This window comes from Rhinolophus ferrumequinum, chromosome 23 (genome assembly GCF_004115265.2).
Source record: "Rhinolophus ferrumequinum isolate MPI-CBG mRhiFer1 chromosome 23, mRhiFer1_v1.p, whole genome shotgun sequence".
NCBI lineage: Eukaryota > Metazoa > Chordata > Mammalia > Chiroptera > Rhinolophidae > Rhinolophus > Rhinolophus ferrumequinum.
In genome coordinates this window covers 28,922,588-28,941,379 of record NC_046306.1, presented here as the reverse complement: position 1 = coordinate 28,941,379, position 18,792 = coordinate 28,922,588, and the positions used below count along the sequence as shown (strand labels likewise).

The following is an 18,792-nucleotide window of genomic DNA, read 5'->3' as shown; positions in this document are numbered from 1 at the left end:
ATCTGACGTCATATAACTTGGCTTTTAATACTCAGATAAACAAGAGTTTTAAACAAGGAGTTAACAGTTTTTCATTATATCATGCAAATGATTACAATGTGTGGCATTGTCACGTCAAGGCCAGGAGTGGGTGTTTATCATTACACGTATTTAGAATGTCTTTCCAGATATTTAAAAAGGACACAAAAAAAAGATAGTTTTATGAGATAAACTATAAAATTTGACAAAAAATTACATTTTACATTCTATAACGTTGCCTTTGTCTAATATTAATACCATATGTATTTTTTCTTTTTGGTTAGCATTCGCCTAGATTTTTTTTCCCCACTGTCAACCTTTTTGTTATGTTTAGTGAGTCTTGTAAAAAGTATATAGCAAGAAGTAATTATTTTAACATATGAACTTAATCCATTTATATTTATTGGGATCACTAACACATTTGCCCTGATTGTAGATTGTGTGGGGATGTGTGGAGGGGAGGAGAGTACCTGACTAAAAAACATAAATCGTAGGTTTGCAGATGATTTGGATCTTCTCATGTGTATGTATACAGTACCTTAAAAACCTGTGGTAGAAATCTGGTGTTATGTTCTGTATCAGCATCTAGCTTCCCCAAGCCTCTTGACAGCCTTTGTGGTTTCTTTATTTCTTAGAAACAAGTTCCTAGCCTTTCGTGAAATCTCTGGGAAGGGCTCTCACCATCTGTGTTTCTAGAATTCAGCCCTCGTCCTCTGTTCACGGAGGGTATGATCTCTGGCCTGTGGGACACAATCCTTGGCTACCTGTCAGGTCTCTGGTTTCTACTCTAATGTCTAGGACAGTCTTGCCTCGTTGCTCTGACAGAACCACTGATGATACTGTCCTCTTTTCTGATTACCCAACTCTCTCAGTTAGCTTATTTAACTGCTCTTCTTCCTTGCCGGAGATCCTTTCATCAATGTTGAATGTATAATTGTGGGGAACATAATTTGTTTTTAACGTGTCTAGACAGTATAAAGCTGTAGGGCAACTGTATTAACAATAAACAGAAGAAACACAGCACATGGCGGGGGTGGGGGGGTGGAGAGACCGAGAGAGAAAGCATGGCTAGCACTAACAGAGTGTAAAGTCTCCAAGAAAGAAGATAAAAACAGTGAAGAAGGAAAACCAGAGTAGCGAATGCCAATGAGACCAGATTTCTGATGCCCGTCCACAATCTCTCTTATCCTTCTGAGATTCTGTGGCTACATAGGAGTCAGTCTTTCCTCAGCAACAGTCTCCCCTGGATGGGGAGCTGGTTAGATGTAAATACATCCATAGGGAAAATTTGATGTTATTAAGTGGGGGAAAGGTAAAAAAAAACAGTGTGTAGTGATATGTTTATATGGAGGTTTTATGTGTTATAGGAAAATGCCTAGAGAGAGATTAATCAGATATCAACAATAACTATCTGATATTGAACTTAAGCCTGATTTAAAAAAGCAAAAACAAAAAAAAAACCACTCTTATGTTTCTCTCTTTCTAATTTTTCTGTAATGAAAAAGATAAAACAAAAACAAGCACACTATCTAAAGATCAGAGCCTACTGATGTAGTGATCCCTTAAAGTCCTTGAGTTTCTGCCTTAGGAGTGAAGCCAACTTGCTGGGTCTGGCATTCTGGAAATAAAAGCTCGTTCTCAGGATGTCAGGATCACTTGGTGAGGAGAACCATTCAGCTGAATCCCTATGAACTCAGGGGTTTCGTTGGGTTCTGCATTTGGCTTTCTTAACTGTACATCAACCTCCCATATCCTCTTGCTGGAAGAAACCCTTGAGGTGAGGAAGTCTCTTGAACGTTTTATAAGCCGGATTCTGTGAGCTTCCTGCTGTCACCTGGAATCCTAGGGATCTTTGATAGGTAATGTGTATCGCAATGCGGGGCAAGGGTAGACAATCTCAAGTGTTCGTTCCATCACCAAAATTCAAATTGTTTTTCCAATCTAGTCATGAAGGTATCACCTATGTATTTTAATTTTTATATAAACTCATAGAAGTCATTGCCACTTCAGCTGTAATACCTATCCTCATGTAGAGTCTTGACGTTGCCCACCTCACAGAGGTCACTGAAGCGTGGAAGATACACAGCTGGAGAAGTTTCTCAGGGCAGACATCTACAGAATTGATACTGATTTTCTATTTACATAGCTACATAAAAATTTTTTAACAATTCAACTTTAAAAACAAGTGACTCAGCTTAATGAGAAATGTTAATAAGCTAAAGGATAGTACCAGGCGAGGGTAATGCTTTGAACGCCACGTGCAGAAGACCTAACTTGGAAAGCACCTTTGTCAGGGGTGGTGCTACAGGTCGGGGTTAGGAAGTCTGGGGTTGAGATTTTGTCCGTGGCACACGTGTGGAGTGGCACACGTGTGGAGAGACGTTCCAGCCTTTCTTTCTTCTCATCCCTCTTTACAGTGGGCCTCAATGATGCAGGGAGGTGTTGTCTTTCTCCCAGAGAGACAAGTCATTGTTCACCTTGTGTGCATATCTCTGAACCCATCTGTTTTGCCTGCTATAAACTGTTGTTACTAGAACATTTTGAATACTTAGCATAGAACCTGGCACCTCATATGTACTTGATAACTGTTTTTTGTTCATTATATCCATTAATTATTGTTGTCATTATTTTCCTTTTCTCCTGTAACTGAGCAGCAATGAATATTTTCATGTTTTTATTCATTTATCTTTTTAACAAAGTCTGATGGCAGGATTAAAATAGGATTCCACAGGGTTATATAATGTGCACTTCTGCTAACTAGGTTTAGCATTTCAGTGTACTTATGTATTATTTGCTGAATTCGTACTGCTCCCTGAGGTAACATAGTATGTAACTTAACTCTTCTCAATACTACTGTTATGAAAGATGCAGGCATATGGCACATTTTAGCTACAGTAAGGTGCGCTGCCTTCTTGGGAGGATAACCTGTGTGAGGAGAAGATGTAATGCTTTATAAATACCACATGATGAGAATTAAAGGCCATGAGTATTTAGACTGGAGAATAATAAGAGTGTATTTTAAAACTCCAAACATCCCTCTGTGTTTTAGATAGTGACACCTCTTCTCTTACTTTTTTTTTCTTAATATCTAGAATAATATTACAGTGAGATGGTGTACACCCCCAAGATATACCTCTTAATGCCTACAAGAGGCTGCATGGTTGTGTCTTATTGCAAGTGTTGAGAGGGTAAAACATGGAAGGGGAAGTGAACGTGTGGCCATCACTGGAGAAGTCTTTCTGTGCTGCTCCCACACAGGGAATATATTTTGAGGATTCTGACCTGTGTATGAAAGGGATATAGGCTTGTCTCAGAGTATCTATATCCTGTAACATGGGTTTTCACCTATGTTATGTAAGTCCAAATAATATAAATACAGAAGGCTTCCTGTCCTCCTTGGCCAGTCCAGCTCTGAGTGAGACCATGCAACATAGGGCTGGATGGGTGAGTGTCCAGGGCAGCATCCAGTCTGCCCTGTCCTGTTGTAGTTCAGGTCTCAGAGGGAGTCCGGCCTCCCTGAGGACGGAAGGCTCTACCTCTGATCCATGGGTGCCTTGGCCTGGCTTCAATCCTTGTATCTGTCTCACCACTGGTTGGAATACTCATATATTCTATCATAATGGCATCTTCATTTATTCTTCTTACTCAAATCTTGGCTCTCAGTCATCTATTACAATAGTATAAGGTATCAGGCCCATCAGGCAACATTTTTGTGTATTTTAAGGAAACAGAGTAAGATGCTTCCTTGTAAGGAGCACATATAATATTGAACAGGGATCAGTGTTTTCCACAAGTGAAAAGTGTCATTGCCTGGCAACTAAAGAAATAGAAACAGAAATCTAAAACTAAATTAGATCAATTGTAATCAGTGTTTACCCAGAAACATATACAGCAAAACTTAGTACCAGGAACCCTAACACTCTTACGGTACTCTAAAACCATTGTGGAGTCAGATAAAGTAAAGATGAAGTCAAATAAACAGATGAAGATTTATGTCTGCATTTGTAAAACCACAACTCGATTAATGAGACTTTAGTAATAATCACCTAAAAGACCACAAGATGGCAGGGTTTCTCATCCTTTGAAGTGTAAGTTGATGTAAGAAAATTGAAGTGGAGTTTATTAAAACAAGAGGATGTTTTGAATTTGCTAAGAAGTGGATTTACAGCATTCTAGAAAATAGAAAGTTTCTTAAGGGTTACTTTAATCATTTGTTTTGCAGAAAGGGCATAAGATGCCGACTAGAAGGACTTATAACTACCCGTTACTCATTCTAACCATAAGAGTAGGCAAATGGGCAGGTATTATTTATAAAGCAAGTTCCAGCATACATAGCTGTACAGTCATGGGTCAGCATTAAGGCAGACTGGCTTTTCATATCTTCTAATTCTTTGGCACATTCAAAGTTTAATCCTGATGATGGTATTGTGTTACCAAGAAAAGCATCAACTGTATTCAATACATAGAATTTTCTAAAGTAGGGATTTGTGCAGTACATTTTAGAACTTCCATTGAAAAGAGTTTGAATGAAACAACATTTGGGTACCCCAATACCGCTTTTGCCTGCTGGGTTCCAGAATACTGAATTTTTCTTAGTAAGCAATTGCCCTGGCTAAAGACCCATCGATTAACAGTGCCGCCACCAAAAGGACAGATGACAGTTTTACAAATCAAGAGTTGTTTGTATTTCCTGTGCATAGTTTAAGGATTTGCTAGTATCTTTTCCTCACTCAACAAATATTAATGTTTATTAAATACTTTGTCAGTGTTTAAAATACTTGCTGAGTCTTTAGAACCATCTCTTCTGCTGAAGAAGTTGGCGAGAGGAGATCTCAGATTATTCTAAATCAGTTAAACATTTTTGTTTATCATTCAGACTTAAGCCAGAATGAAGTATATTATTTGATTGTATTGACATTTGTAAACTGAGAAACCAATGGGAGACACTTGAGTAATTTAGATTTTGAAAAATACTAAATTAAAATAGAAACTTGGACTCATTTTCGGTTATCTCACTTGTTCTAGGCAAGTCATTCGGTCCTGATCTCTGCCTGCTAATGGCATTTAGCTTGGGGCCATTTCATCCTGTGCCCAGTTATTGCTCAGATGATAGTGAATGACTGTGAAGCTGTAATGGCCCAAAACCAGTGATCACTAAACAATCATGAGGAAGCATCGCTCCTGCAGGTCCACATCTAACTGGAATTTGACTCTAAAATACCAGTACATAGTCTGTACTTCCTGTGTGATTTAGTATGGAAATAATTTCAACTTCAGATTGTATCTCTTCACTCATTTTTTCAGTCTCTGGTATTAAATAGAGTTCCAGGGAACAGTAAGCATAAAGGAATGTGCACTCTACTCAAAGCCTGATGAAATCTCATTTCCTCGTAATGAATTAACTGTACTAACTTTCTTCTGTCTGCTATTACATTTTAGATTTTACGGTGATTTAGGGAAGACGGCAAGGATGGGTAGGGGTAGAACAATGAGAGTCTGACTAGATAAAGGAAATATGGAGACATTTTAAACGGCTGGTGTTCTGTAAGTAGTATTCAGCTGTACTTCAGAATTGGTCAAGGCCCAAGTTTAATTTCTTTTATGGATGCCATATAATGAGTAAAAATTGAGGTATATTTAGTTATTAGGGGAGACTGACCAAAAAACCCACAAATCTATCATCATGGAAGAAGGGACTAGAAAAACAGTTCTACCAGAGTTCTATCAGATCATGTACTCCAAAGAAGTATAACTTTTACTAGATAGAACCTTCAGTATTACTAGATAGAACCTTCAGTATTACTCTCAGATTCTTGATATTGTAAAATTTGTGGGGGCTCCTATATGTGGAAACAATTTGTAGACTTGTGTGATAGCTAGAGAGAGAGTGTCAAACATTTTTGGTCCTCATTATAAGTAGTTTTTTTTTTTCTTTTGATTACAGCATCTTCACAACTATTTCACAGTGACCCTTGGAATTCCTGCTTGGTGTTCTTATGTCTTTTTTGTCATAGCCACCTTGATTTTTGGGCTTCTCATGGGTCTGGTAAGAGATAATGCCAATCTTTTTTCATATCGTTAAAGCTAAATAGGTTTCATGCAAAATTAGAACGCAGCCAAGAAAGGAAAAGCATGTAAACAAATATCATTTTGTGTGTCATCTAAGCAGTTAAGTAGCATTTCCTTGTTTGATACTGCTTTCAGTGGTAATTTGAGATGGAAAATTCATTAAATTATTATCTCCTAATCCTGTCCCTAAAATATTTTGAAGATGTGTGCTGCCCAAAATATAGGCAGTGATGAAAGAAGAAATAGACCTTACTTAAATTGATAGTTTTCGGTACAACTGAGTCGTCTATGATTTCATACGTTGTCTACTCAATTAGAACATTGTGGCAACAAGGCCAAAGCTGTGAATTTGTTCCTTGAGTGAGCAAGATGATTTTTCTTATTCATATCCTTCAATTTAACCTCTAATCCTGGCCAGCTGCTTATACATACACTCTGGTGTGTGGTGGATTTTACAAGTTAATGTGTATAAAAAAAAGTCAGTATCGTGGGGAAAAAAATAAGATACAAAGCACATTGCTGTGTTTTCTTTGACATGATGATCAGTATCTCGTAGGTATCTGTGCGTTTTCTCCCTTGGTATTTTAAGTAAGAGTTGAAATAATGAATTTATTTACTTAACTGTATAGGCAAGTATAAGTATTTTGGCATGTTTTATTCTTTGATATAATTTAAAACATTTTTCTCTTTACGTACACTTGATCAATTTAATTGAGCTTTAAACTAATTAAGATAAATTCTTAAAAGCCATTATACTACATATTAATCATATAGCTTCCAAAGGCTATGTGATAGGACTAATTGATGATTACCAAAAAATTATATTAAAAGGACAAAATTTTAGTTAAGATTATCTTAAGAAACTGTCCTTACATTTTATAATGAATTTTGTTGTTTTGTTTTTTTTAATTAAAGTTTATTGGGGTGACAGTTGTTATAAAGTTACATAGATTTCAAGTGTACAATTCTGTAATACGTCATCTATGTATCACATTGTGTGTTCACCACCCAGAGTCAGTTCTCCTTCCATCACCATATATTTGATCCCTTTTACCCTCATCTACCAACCCCTTCTCTCCTTACGTTCTTTAGCAATGTCATTTTAAAAACAAGCTTAAAATATTAGCAATTGCCTTCATAACGAGTCATAACTTAGTACAATGAAGTCATATTCCATAAAGCCAAGGAAGCTTGACTTTATTTTGCCATGAACATGCTTTCTTCATATTATGATTTGTATTTGAGATTTTACTGCTGATGTTAACTTCACGGGACGTGGGATGTGTCTGGCTTTCATTAGGTCCTAGGTATACGTTCTATACTGATACATTAATCTTATTGTTAATTGACATGTCCCTAATGTTCTGGCCTGAAAGGATTTGAATTTGATATAAACGTACTACTCCCTAGTGCTAGATTTTTCTAGCAATGCATTTTGGAGCCACATGACTGTGAGGCTCTTATAGGGGAATAGTATGAGATCCTGGGAGCCTCTGAGGTGGAGTTTGGAGAATATAGGTTGAGTATGAGCCTATTGGAAGACCATTGAAAACTATATTTATCAGCATAAAACGTTTTAGAATTTTATCTTTGAGGATGACTTTAAGTCTAAGAAATGAAATGAGTCCTGCCTATGCCCTAAGTTCATTTGGAAACTAAGATTCAAATAATCAGTGTACGAAGGTTGTTAGAGGCTTAACTAAACAAGAGAGTTGATTCTAGACTGTTCAAGTGTTGAAGTGGTATAGAATATTATTCCTTTATATGAAGTTTGGAAGAGAACTTTATTTAACAAAATAATAATAATTTTAAAACAGTAATAGACTCATACATTTTTAATACATTTCCATAAAATAGCATACAAATATCTCTGCTAAATACCTTTTCTACAGCTGCAACGTATGTTAAAAGAAACACACAACAGCTGGAATTTTTGCCTTCAGTGAGGTCTCCAGGTGTGTAGTTCAGTGTTCTGTGTCACCTTTGCCCTTAACGGGGGGCTGAAAGTAGAGCCCAGGCATGCAGTCATGTGAAGCTTGATCCTGGCCGCTCTGGAGGTTCTCCTTCCCTCTGTGAGTCTTTGTGGAGTTTAATTTATGCAGTGGCCTGAAGGGGCAGGATGTTTTCCATAGAGAAGTGATTTCCTGATGAAGTCATCGTTTCTCATAAGTCTGATTATTTATTATGTTTCCTAATTTTTCTTAATTTTGAAAGATGGGAAATCAACACAAGGCTTCTAGTTTGATTTTTGTTTACTTTTTTAATTGACATAGTGATAGTTGATAATCTTACTAAATTGTTTTTCACATGTAAACAAAGGGCTCAGTTTTAGAAATCAAGTATATATTTTGTATTTTAAATCAATGGAAAAGATCCTTAACTGCATGGTCTATATATCAGGTCACTCTGGCAGCATCATTTTCTGCCATCAGCGACTCTGCTCTGAAGGATGGAAGACAACAAAGCTCTAGACAAGCAGAAAAGCATTGGAAACACAGGTGGCAGTGCTTTACCTCTGGGATCTCGTCCCCATTTCAGCTGGCGTAGACGCTGTCTACATTTAGTTGCTCAGGTAGATTATTTCTCTACATGCTGTTGCCCAGTGCCTGGCACAGAGCCGCCCACAGAGGAGGGGCCTCAGTATTGGGAGGCACGTTACTCTCCAGGAAAGGTGGTAAATCGCTCTACTCTCCTCACTTAGCGGTGTGGCCGTCTGCACCTGCTTGGGTGAAAACTGAAACCTGAAAATGTAACCCCTGAAGGGAAGATGAAGAGGAAGGGACCATTCCCCTATAGACCCCTGTTATTAAACAATGCCCTTCTTAGTGGCTCAGAAAGTGGCCCATTCCAAGGGAATTGTTCTCCAGACCAGAAAGTAGATCCGGAACTGAGAGAATGAGAGGGTTACTCCTACTTTCTGAAAAGAAAGATTGTATAATGGAATTATGTACTATTAGACATAAAACAGGCCTCGGCGATAGGCCAGCCCAAAACCATCCTATCAAATGATAGCAGTTAAGTGACTTGTCCAGGGTCACACAGCTACTGAGAGACAAAGTTGAGACTAGTGTCCCATAAGTCTTTTCTAGGCCCCCTTACCCAGCCTCTAGATGGCCAAGGTATGTCTCAAGTAGGACTTACTCCCCCACCCCCATTTATTGTGAATGCCAGTGTTTCTTGGCACTGGCAGATGTGTTTGTTTTCTTTCTTTTGCAATATGTCAGCACAAAAATTTCCCCTCCAGGTTGAATTAAGAAATGAAAAAGAAAAAAAAGTTACAAAAATATTATGTCCCAGGAATAGCTAGCTAGTAAGCACTAGACTATCACATTAAAAATGTAAGTTTTCAACCTCAGTCTTTTCAGATGGAAATGTTTTCCTCTTTGGTGTTCAAATCAATTTAATGGCTTGGAGCTTGTCCCTCCCTAACCCACAGAACTTTGTACAGCTTGTTGCCCCACCACATGGGTCTCTGCAGCTTGGCATTCATAGCTTTCTCTAAATCCAAGAGCCTCCATGATCAAGTTTGGTGTAGCTTAGAGGAACCAGACATCTGGTACTACTCAGCTTCTCATGACTATGCCCGGGGCCTTACATGTGCCTTCTTCAAGTAAGCATTCTTGATCCTTCCCAGTGCCGTCTCTGGTTGTCATCTCTGCATCCTTATCTCCTTAAGTGCTTTATTCACTTTTCTTTTGAAGCACAGGTTCCATGTTGCTTTATAATTAAACTGCCCTTTTTTTCTCTCATTGAACCTTGCCGCCCCCCAGATGTTAACATGATGCCTTGAACCTAATACACCAAATACCGAGTAAAGTAATAAATGAAAATACAGATAGTAATAATCCTAAACACAAAGTAGGATACACATTTGATGTTTATAAAGTTGAATCAGAAGGACTATGACTGAGTTCTTTAACATGGTAGAGCACCTTTACAACACTAATGTCTGAAGTACTACTCCTATTTGTTGTTGAGGGGCAGCCCACGTACAGATGAGTTTTATTTGTCCAGAGGAGTGTTTTCTAAAAGGCCATTTTACTATTAGTCTTGTTGATGGCTGTCATCAACAAGACAAATAATAACTAGTGTTGGAGAGGCTGCGGAGAAAAAGGAACCCTCAGACACTGTTGGTGGGAATGTAGATTGGTTGCAGCCGCTGTGAAAGCAGTATGGACGTTCCTTGAAAAATTAAGAATAGAATTATCATATGACCCAGTAATCCCTCTCCTGGGTATCTACCCCCAAAAATTTGAAAACATTTATCCGTAAAGATATATGTACCTGATGTTCATTGCAGCATTATTCATGGTGGCCAAGACATGGAAACAGCCAAAGTGTCCTTCGATACATGATTGGATAAGGAAGGTGTAGATATGAGGTCTGACAATTAAGTTTGTGAACTTGATGCAACGGTGTTGCTAACCTTTTTTGATATCAGAGGGGTTATTCATTATGAATTTGTACCAACTTGACAAACAGTTAACCAAGTTGACTATTTGGAAGTGCTAAAAAGACTGTGAAAAAGTTAGACCACCTGAATTTTTCGCCAACAATTCATGGTTCCTGCATCATGACAACGCACCAGCTCACAGGGCACTGTCTGTGAGGGAGTTTTCAGCCAGTAAACAAATAACTGTATTGGAACACCCTCCCTACTCACCTGATCTGGCCCCCAATGACTTCTTTCTTTACCCAAAAATAAAGGAAATATTGAAAGGAAGACATTTTGATGACATTCAGGACATAAAGGGTAACATGACGACAGTTCTTATGGCCATTCCAGAAAAAAAGAGTTCCCAAATTGCTTTGAAGGGTGGACTAGGCACTGATGTCCATGCATAGCTTCCCAAGGGGAGTACTTCAAATGTGACCATAGTGATATTCAGCAATGAGGTGTGTACCATGTTTCCCCAAAAATAAGACCTAGTTGGACAATCAGCTCTAATGCGTCTTTTGGAGCAAAAATTAATATAATACCAGGTCTTATTTTACTGTAATATAAGACTGGGTCTTATCTAACATAATATAATATAAGACAGGGTCTTATATTAACTTTTGCTCCAAAAGACGCATTAGAGCTGATTGTCCTGCTAGGTCTTATTTTCGGGGAAACACAGTAGCACTCTTTCTAGGATGAGTTCGCAAGTTTAATTGTTCAACATCGTATATACAAAGGAATATTATTTGGCCATAAGAAAAGATGAAATACTCCATATGTGACAACATGGATGGATCTTGAGATTATCATGCTAAATGAAGTAAGTCAGAAAAAGTCAAGAACCATATGACTTCACTCACGTGTGGGATATAAAACTGAAAGTAGCAAACAAACAAGACAAACGAATAAACAAACAAAATCTCATAGAAAACATAGACAACAGTTTAGTGGTTACCAGAAGGTAAGGAGGGAGGGAATCTAGTAAAAAAGGGAAAAGAGGGTGAAATGTATAGTGATGGAAGGAGAACTGACTTTGGGTGGTACACATAATGCAATATATAGATGATGTTTTATATAAATGTACACTTGACACCTATATAATTTTACTAAACAATGTCACCAATAAATTTAATAAAAACAAAAAATAAAATAAAAATAAATAGATAAATAATAAAAGACCATTTTAGACTTGGCCAATAGTGTCTATTTTCTTATACCTCCTTGAGTCATCTATTTTTAGTGGACTTTCTGTAGACATTTGACTTTGTAACCCCTGTTTTCAATTAATAGTATTTTTCTATATTGTGTCATGTTTAAAAAATAGGAAATTCTTAGTTATACCCTTTTATTTTTTGAGGATTTTCGACCAACTGGTAATTATTCGAGTATGAATATCTTGTTACAGAAGCAAAGCCTAATTTTGACATTCTTTGGTAATAAATATCCTACCTACTCACTATAAAATCACTGCTTTTTCCCCTCCAGATCTTGGTGGTAATATCAGAATGTTTCTATGTGCCACTTCCAAGGCATTTATCTGAACGTTCCGGTAAGTATGATAAACTCACGCAATAGAGTATTTTTGGAATTCTGTGGTATGCCCTTTATAGGCGGTGGATTTTCCCCCTGTTTTGCTTGGTTACCATACCATCACCACTACCAAATTCCTTGAAATATGTTCTCTAGATAGACTTGAATAAAAATTATCTTTTTCCTGCTCTTAAATTAGTTAATATTTCATTTGGGCAATTTTCTTTTTTCCTTTAACTGTATGCCCTTCAGTTGACACCATTTTCTTCATTTAAACTGTAATGAGAAGAGAGGGAGGGGACCTCACATTTATTGAGAAAGTCTCTACTGTGTACCAATAACTATTTTAAACCCTTTAAAAGCAGTCTCACCCAATCTTTGCACTGTTGTACACTGTTTCTGAGACCAAATAACTCTGGATTTGCATGTTTTTATTCCTATTTTTGAGACTATACTTGTTGAATTCTATGTGGGAGTTTAAATATGTTTATATTTCTTTTTAGTTCTTGAAATTTTCAAGGCTTTGAGACTTCCATAGATACAGCCATCCACCACTTAATGACAGGGATGTGTTCTGAGAAATGTGTTGTTAGGCAATTTTATTGTTAGGTCTTTGTGTGAACATCGTAGAGTGCACTTACACAAACATAGACGGTGTAGACTACTACTATAATTGTATGTGCTATACTTTTATACAGCTGGCAGCACAGAAGGTTTTTTACATCATCACCACAAACACGTGAGTAGTACATTGCACTGCTACATTATGACAGCTATAATAGGAATTTTTCACCTCCATTATAATCTTATGGGACCACTGTGGTATATGCAGTACGCTGTTTATCAAAACGTCGTTATGTGGCACATGAGTGTAATTAGAATTCTTAAAAGTGACAGAAACCCAATTTAAAGCAACTTGGAGTGGGGAAGGAAAATTTATTAGCTCATGTAACTCAAAAGTCCAGGGATGTTCTGACTTTAAACACCACCCAAAGGATGTTAGATTTCTGTTTCCATGTCATTGATTCAGTGGCTATCAGCAGCAATAGTTATCCCAGTAGAAAGAGAGAAAGCTTTTCCTCCTGACTGGCCAAATCTGCTGGGCAGTGCTCTGATTGGCTCAGCTTAAGTCACATGGTGAACCGATTACCATGACAGGCAATTGGGTCAGTGAGTCTTCTACAAGGTACAAAACACAAAGCATGAGGGAACCTTTACCCTCCCTGCCCACATGCTCTTCCAAAGTCAACATGATCAGTGAAATCTGCAGAGAGGGACGGAGAAGCCCTGGATGGAGCTAGGACGCCAACCAGAGATCTGTCCTGTTTAATAACATAGTTTCAAGATGGAGAAAACTATCAGGTGCCCTCTTTTCATTTCACAGCTGAACGCAATCCATTGATTACTGAATGACCATTGTTTATTCAGAGGATATCCCCATCTTCCCTCCACAGAGCAGAGTCAGAGGTCAGAGGAGTCTGTTCGGGCTGAACACTTGCAGGATGCAGAGGAGGAAAAAGATGATTCAAATGAAGAAGAAATCAAGGACAGCCTTGTAGACGATGAAGAAGAGAAAGAAGACTTTGGTGATGAGGATGAAGCAGAGGAAGAAGAGGAAGAGGACAGCCCGGCTGCTGGCGTGGATGAGGAGCGGAGTGACCCCCAGGACCAGGGGTCCCTGAGGGAGACCCAGAAGGAAGTAGAACCTGATGAGACTGAAGAAGACGCCCCTGAGCAGCCCCGGCGTTCAGCTGACACAGAGATGGTAGAAGACACATTGAGGCAGCGCAAAAGTCAGCATGCCGACAAGGGACCATAGGTTTAAGGACAGTATTCGCAAGAATATAGACCAGAGGAATATGCTTCCCTCTGGTCTGCAGTTTAAACCAAATCCTTATTTTTGTCCTGAGTGAGCAAGTCTTCTAAAAAATGATCTCTAGTCATGTAGTGTCATGGAATTAAGCCTAATGTATACTAATGAGACTCTTTCAGGCATGACAATCAGAATACACAAAAACAAACATGGTGTTAGGATCTGTTTGGGGACTTGGGATAGGCACAGGTTCATGTGCTGGGGGCTCGAGAGTTTTGAGCAGAGGAAGCAACCTCAGCCCTCATGAGTACTGTTTGTTGACGGGGCTACAGGCAAAGCAAAACTGCTTGAGCATCCTCAGGTGTAGCAGAAGCTTGCTTCCTCCTCTCGGGTTAAGTGTTTTTATCAAATTAAGAAACATCAGGCACCATTGTATAGGGACACTTTTTTAGAGGTACAAATTGAGAGGGCCCTGGATATTACTGTAGAAAAGAGCTTGGAAGTCATCGTGACTCTAAATCTCCTTTGTTTTATTTCTTACCTTTAACATTTCCAACTTTCCCACTGTGGGCCTCAGCCTCTCCATGCTCTTCACAATACTTTCTTAGCGAGCAGATAGCAGCTGGGTTTACATCAGCTAAGTTTATTCGATGTAAGGTTTAGATAATCGAGAACCACAGCCCATGAAGCTGTGACAGCCAAACATCTCAAATGCAATGTTGTCACCTTTGGTGATTCAAAAGGAAGTAGGGATTTTACAGGAGAGAGTTTTGTTGTTTTTTGCCAAAATGTAATAACTTTTTTTTTTTTCAAAAAGTTCCTTTAGCAATATTCCTCTTAAATCCAGAAGTCCCCTAAGTCTTGCCAGTACAAGGTAGTCTTGTGAAGAAAACTTGAATACTGTGTTGTTTCATTTCTATCTCAAGGGGTTCTCTGGTCTTGAACCATTTTAATAACTGAAAAACCATTTCTGGTTTTCCTTTAGAGATGTGCTTTTGGTGAAAGAATTAATGAAAGTGAATATCTGGAAATGAAAGATTTGGTTTCATTTCCTTCTTCCTTAATCTTGTAAAGAATTTCATCCTTGTAAATCTCTCAATACTCAATCTACTAAATGTACCCAGGGGGCCCAATTTCTTTTTAAAAATCCATCCATCTACTTCTGCCTTACCTGATTTATGTCGTAGAATAAATTCATAAAATTAGATTCCAAGCTTATGAAAGATGACTAAGTTGATTCTACATCCCTTGGGTCCAGACAGAATAATAAGTAGTACAGCTTTATGAAATTCAGAAAGTTTCTTTTTAAAAAGAAATATGCAGTATACTCCTATCTGGCTGTTTAGATAACCCTTTCCTTGTATTAACTTTGAACACGGGATCACTGGAGGACGGGGGAGGTTCTGAAACTTGCTATCCTCCTGTGCTTGAATGAGCCTGTTGCAAGCCTCGCACAAAGAGAGTTTTTATTCTGCAAGAATCCAATTTTTAGAAGTGGCTATTTTTCATCTTTCCAACTCAGCTACCTGACAGTCGCATCCCCCAGTACAGTGAGGGTCACTGAGAGTCACCAATAGTTTTTAAACAACATGGCCTCAAATTTGAGACCATCACAAAACTGAGGGGCTGGGAAAATCTTGACATTGACTCATTTCCTTTCCCTCCCACATAGGTCTCTGACATCCTCACGCAGAGCACCATCATTCTGATGTGGCAGCTCTGTCTCCCTGATACCAGGAAGTTTTCTGGTTCATTGCTGAGCTCCCCTGCTGTCACTGGATTGCTTTCTCTTAATCAGCTGAAGCAGGTTTTCATTAAGTTCAAGTTCAGAGGTATGGAATAAGAAATGTTTCATAGTTTAGTTTTTTTGTATAATTCCTCCTCCCTCATATTAAAATATTCTTTTTTTCTAAGTGAGTGTTTGACTAGAAGAGAGGGAATGAAGATAAAAAATCTATGTTGACTTTTCATAAACATAAGGCCAATTTTTAATAGGACCCCAAATGGTACCTAACTATATAATTTTTTTTTAATCTATTTTCTTTCTGAGCAATATTAAAAAAAATAATTTGATGTGAGGGGAGAAAAACATCTTGGAAAAGAGGATTCATTAAAAGTTTAAGTGTCTGGCTATGAAAACCATTTTTCCTGTTTTTTGTTTTTTTTTTAACGTCCTGGCAAAAGATGGGGTTTTTACTAAATAGTCTGATAAGTACACATCTAATTTAATTTCTTTTTATTTTCGGCCTTTAGGTTTGTTTTCAACACTCACTGAATATACAACTAAAGGAAAAAGTCAAACTAAAATAATTTGAAATCAGATTAACATTTCAGTATTATTCTATGGACATTTCCTGTAGATAATATATTTCTTCTAGAAGTCAAGTGCATGGAAACATGATTTTGATTAAAAAATAAAATAATCATGCTTCCCTGTATTGCAGTATCAGTTATTTAATTGCACAATAGTATTTTGTATAAATTAAAAGTAGGTGAAAGAAATAGAAGTAACTGGGTTCTAGAATGGAGGTACAATGCCTTATGTGTGAGTAGTTGGCGCAGGGTGCCTTTTCATTGAGTAGAGGAAAGGTTGAAACTTACAGCTACCTTTCTCTTAGTTTCTTTTATTATTCATATCTTGCTAGATCTGCTACCCTATCCCACCTTGCTTAGAGATCTCATATTGAGGCAACATATAGACAATCCCACGTCTTTCTTTCCCTTTGAAGTGTAAGCATTGAATGGGCTGAAGCCGGGCTCATTGAGCTCACTGCATGGGCATGTACTTAATACCTGATCTCACGTATATGATCACTGTTAGCCACAGACCTCTTCACATAAAGCAGTTGAAAATAACTGCTGTAGTAAAAAGTAAACAAGCTTTGGCCGGGTTGGCTTTTGACACTGGAGAAAGCCAAATTTTGACTTTTTTTTATGGCCCCAAACCCTTGTTGATAGCTATGGTGTTGCTATGATTTGGGAATATATAAGCCTGCAGAGCCTGCACCCTGTACCCCCTTTGGGGTAGATGATAAAAATGTACTGTAGGGCAAGTATTTAACGTGACTTTTTATTACCGAGTCTTTCAAGGGTGGAGCTTGTTATGTTGATTTACAGGATGGAGAACATTAAAGAGTCAAAAAAAAAAAAAGGGAAAAAAAGATAGGGTACGTTTCAGCATACAGCCTTAAATTGATATGAAGTGAGGGAAATAAAGGAGAAATTGATGCTTTCACTAATGTGCGTCAATATTTATCTGTCCTTTATCTCAGTGTTGAGGTTATTCCTGCCAGTATTGTAAGCGTGTGGTTGACCCATCCTGTCAATAACAACGTTTTGGAAAGTATTCATGTAGATCCTTTATGCCAACAGAAAAGTTCCTTCTTGTGTCTTCTCGTTACCTCAGCCCTGCATTTTCATCCTTTCGAGAATTGTAGCTGGTCTTGAAAAACCAAACGTGGAGTCATCACACCTGATGAACCCTAATGGGGCATCTGTTTGAACAGCTTTCCTGAACCCGGAGGTTCATTTGAAAGTCCCTTTTCTGATAGCTTCAAACCAGGAGATGGCCTTCAAATGGCTTATTCTCAGTGAAATTTCATGTGAACTGTGACATTGTATATGCGTGACTCATACAACTTTGATGTGTTTCCAATATAGGTTAATCGTATTTGTTACGAAATCGCTTCTTTGTGCAAATGCAATTTTTATACTAAAAATACTGCTTATTTATATTGCAATACATTATAAATTTATTATTTATATTCTTTGTAATGGTCTTCATTATTTAACCACGTGATACTTATTTTTCTCTTCATACATGTATTCCTTGCTTCCTCACATAGTATCTGCGGCAACTGGAATGAGAATTGAAGATACGAGGTTCTAGCAGTACATTGCCTGAATTACAAAAAACCTTAATCACAAAATTGTGCATAATCCTTGATCCTGTGTGTTTTCATTTTATTGTAAATTTCCATTTGCCTAATGGAAACCTAATGACAGTGGTAGCTAAGTAAAAACAAAACAGTGCATTGCTTTTCCTATCAACATTTTCACAGAAGTCGTTTGCCAAGGCAGTGAAAAAGGTTACTTTGTTAAAAACATAATTTTCCTCTGTGTTCATCCCTCCATCCAGTCTGTTCCTTTTCCCTCTTTATCTCGCCTTCTTCTTCACTTGATGAAACTGAAACCATGTGCCTTTAGCTGCTCTGGAAAGTGCACAAAGCCAAGGAGGAACCAAAGATCAAATGGTTCCTCCTTGTTGCAGCCCATTGTGCTGTCTATAGAAACTCATTGCACTCACCTCTCAGGTCACCCTCTGTCCTGAGGTCTGGAGGTGGCCAAGGCTGGAGCAGGTGGCAAGACTGAGAATCCGTCAAGACACTGGACTGACCTGGTCTCCTAGGGTATTCAGAAGTTTCTGGCCTACACCTGTATAGCCATGGAAAAGCACAACGGAGGTGTGGCTCTTCTTAGCACCCTTGGAGACTGAAATAATGGAGATGAGATTTTTTTCACTTTTGAAAAACAATGGGATGTATACTAAAAAAAAAATTAAACTTTCATACTACCAAGTCCCTCCCTCAGAGAAACGCTCAGAATACTCATTTGTCTATATAGCAGAATATATCCATTATGCTGTGTCTCAGCATACATGAACTTGGTCACACATCCTTGGTGGGAGCAAAACCTGTAACTTCTGAAGTCAATGACAGTGAATTGCAAAGGCAACCCCCTGCTTTGCTCCAGTCTTGAAGGCTCCTTGGAACATTCCATAGTAACAGGAATTCTTTCTTAGAACATGTAAACTTCTTGAGATTGATAACTGTTTTAGGCTAGTCTAGACTCTGTTAACAGACTGCCAAATCTCAGGACCTTTAAAAACAAAAATGTTATTACTGTTTCACTTAGTCCATGT

The 18,792-nt window shown here is 38.0% G+C and overlaps 1 protein-coding gene across 3 annotated transcripts in view; it reads left to right on the top strand.

Annotated features, from left to right (window-relative positions):
• TMX4 (thioredoxin related transmembrane protein 4) overlaps positions 1-17,638 on the top strand; it is a 41,416-nt gene extending 23,778 nt beyond the window's left edge. The window contains exons 6-8 of one of the 3 annotated variants that reach the window (XM_033094909.1): positions 5,963-6,064; positions 12,014-12,077; positions 13,513-17,638. In XM_033094909.1, the coding sequence (XP_032950800.1) occupies positions 5,963-6,064; positions 12,014-12,077; positions 13,513-13,877 (531 nt within the window). In that variant the 3' untranslated portion in view covers positions 13,878-17,638. The other 2 variants (XM_033094911.1, XM_033094910.1) reach the window with 2 other exon arrangements.
• Positions 17,639-18,792: the final 1,154 nt, after the last annotated feature.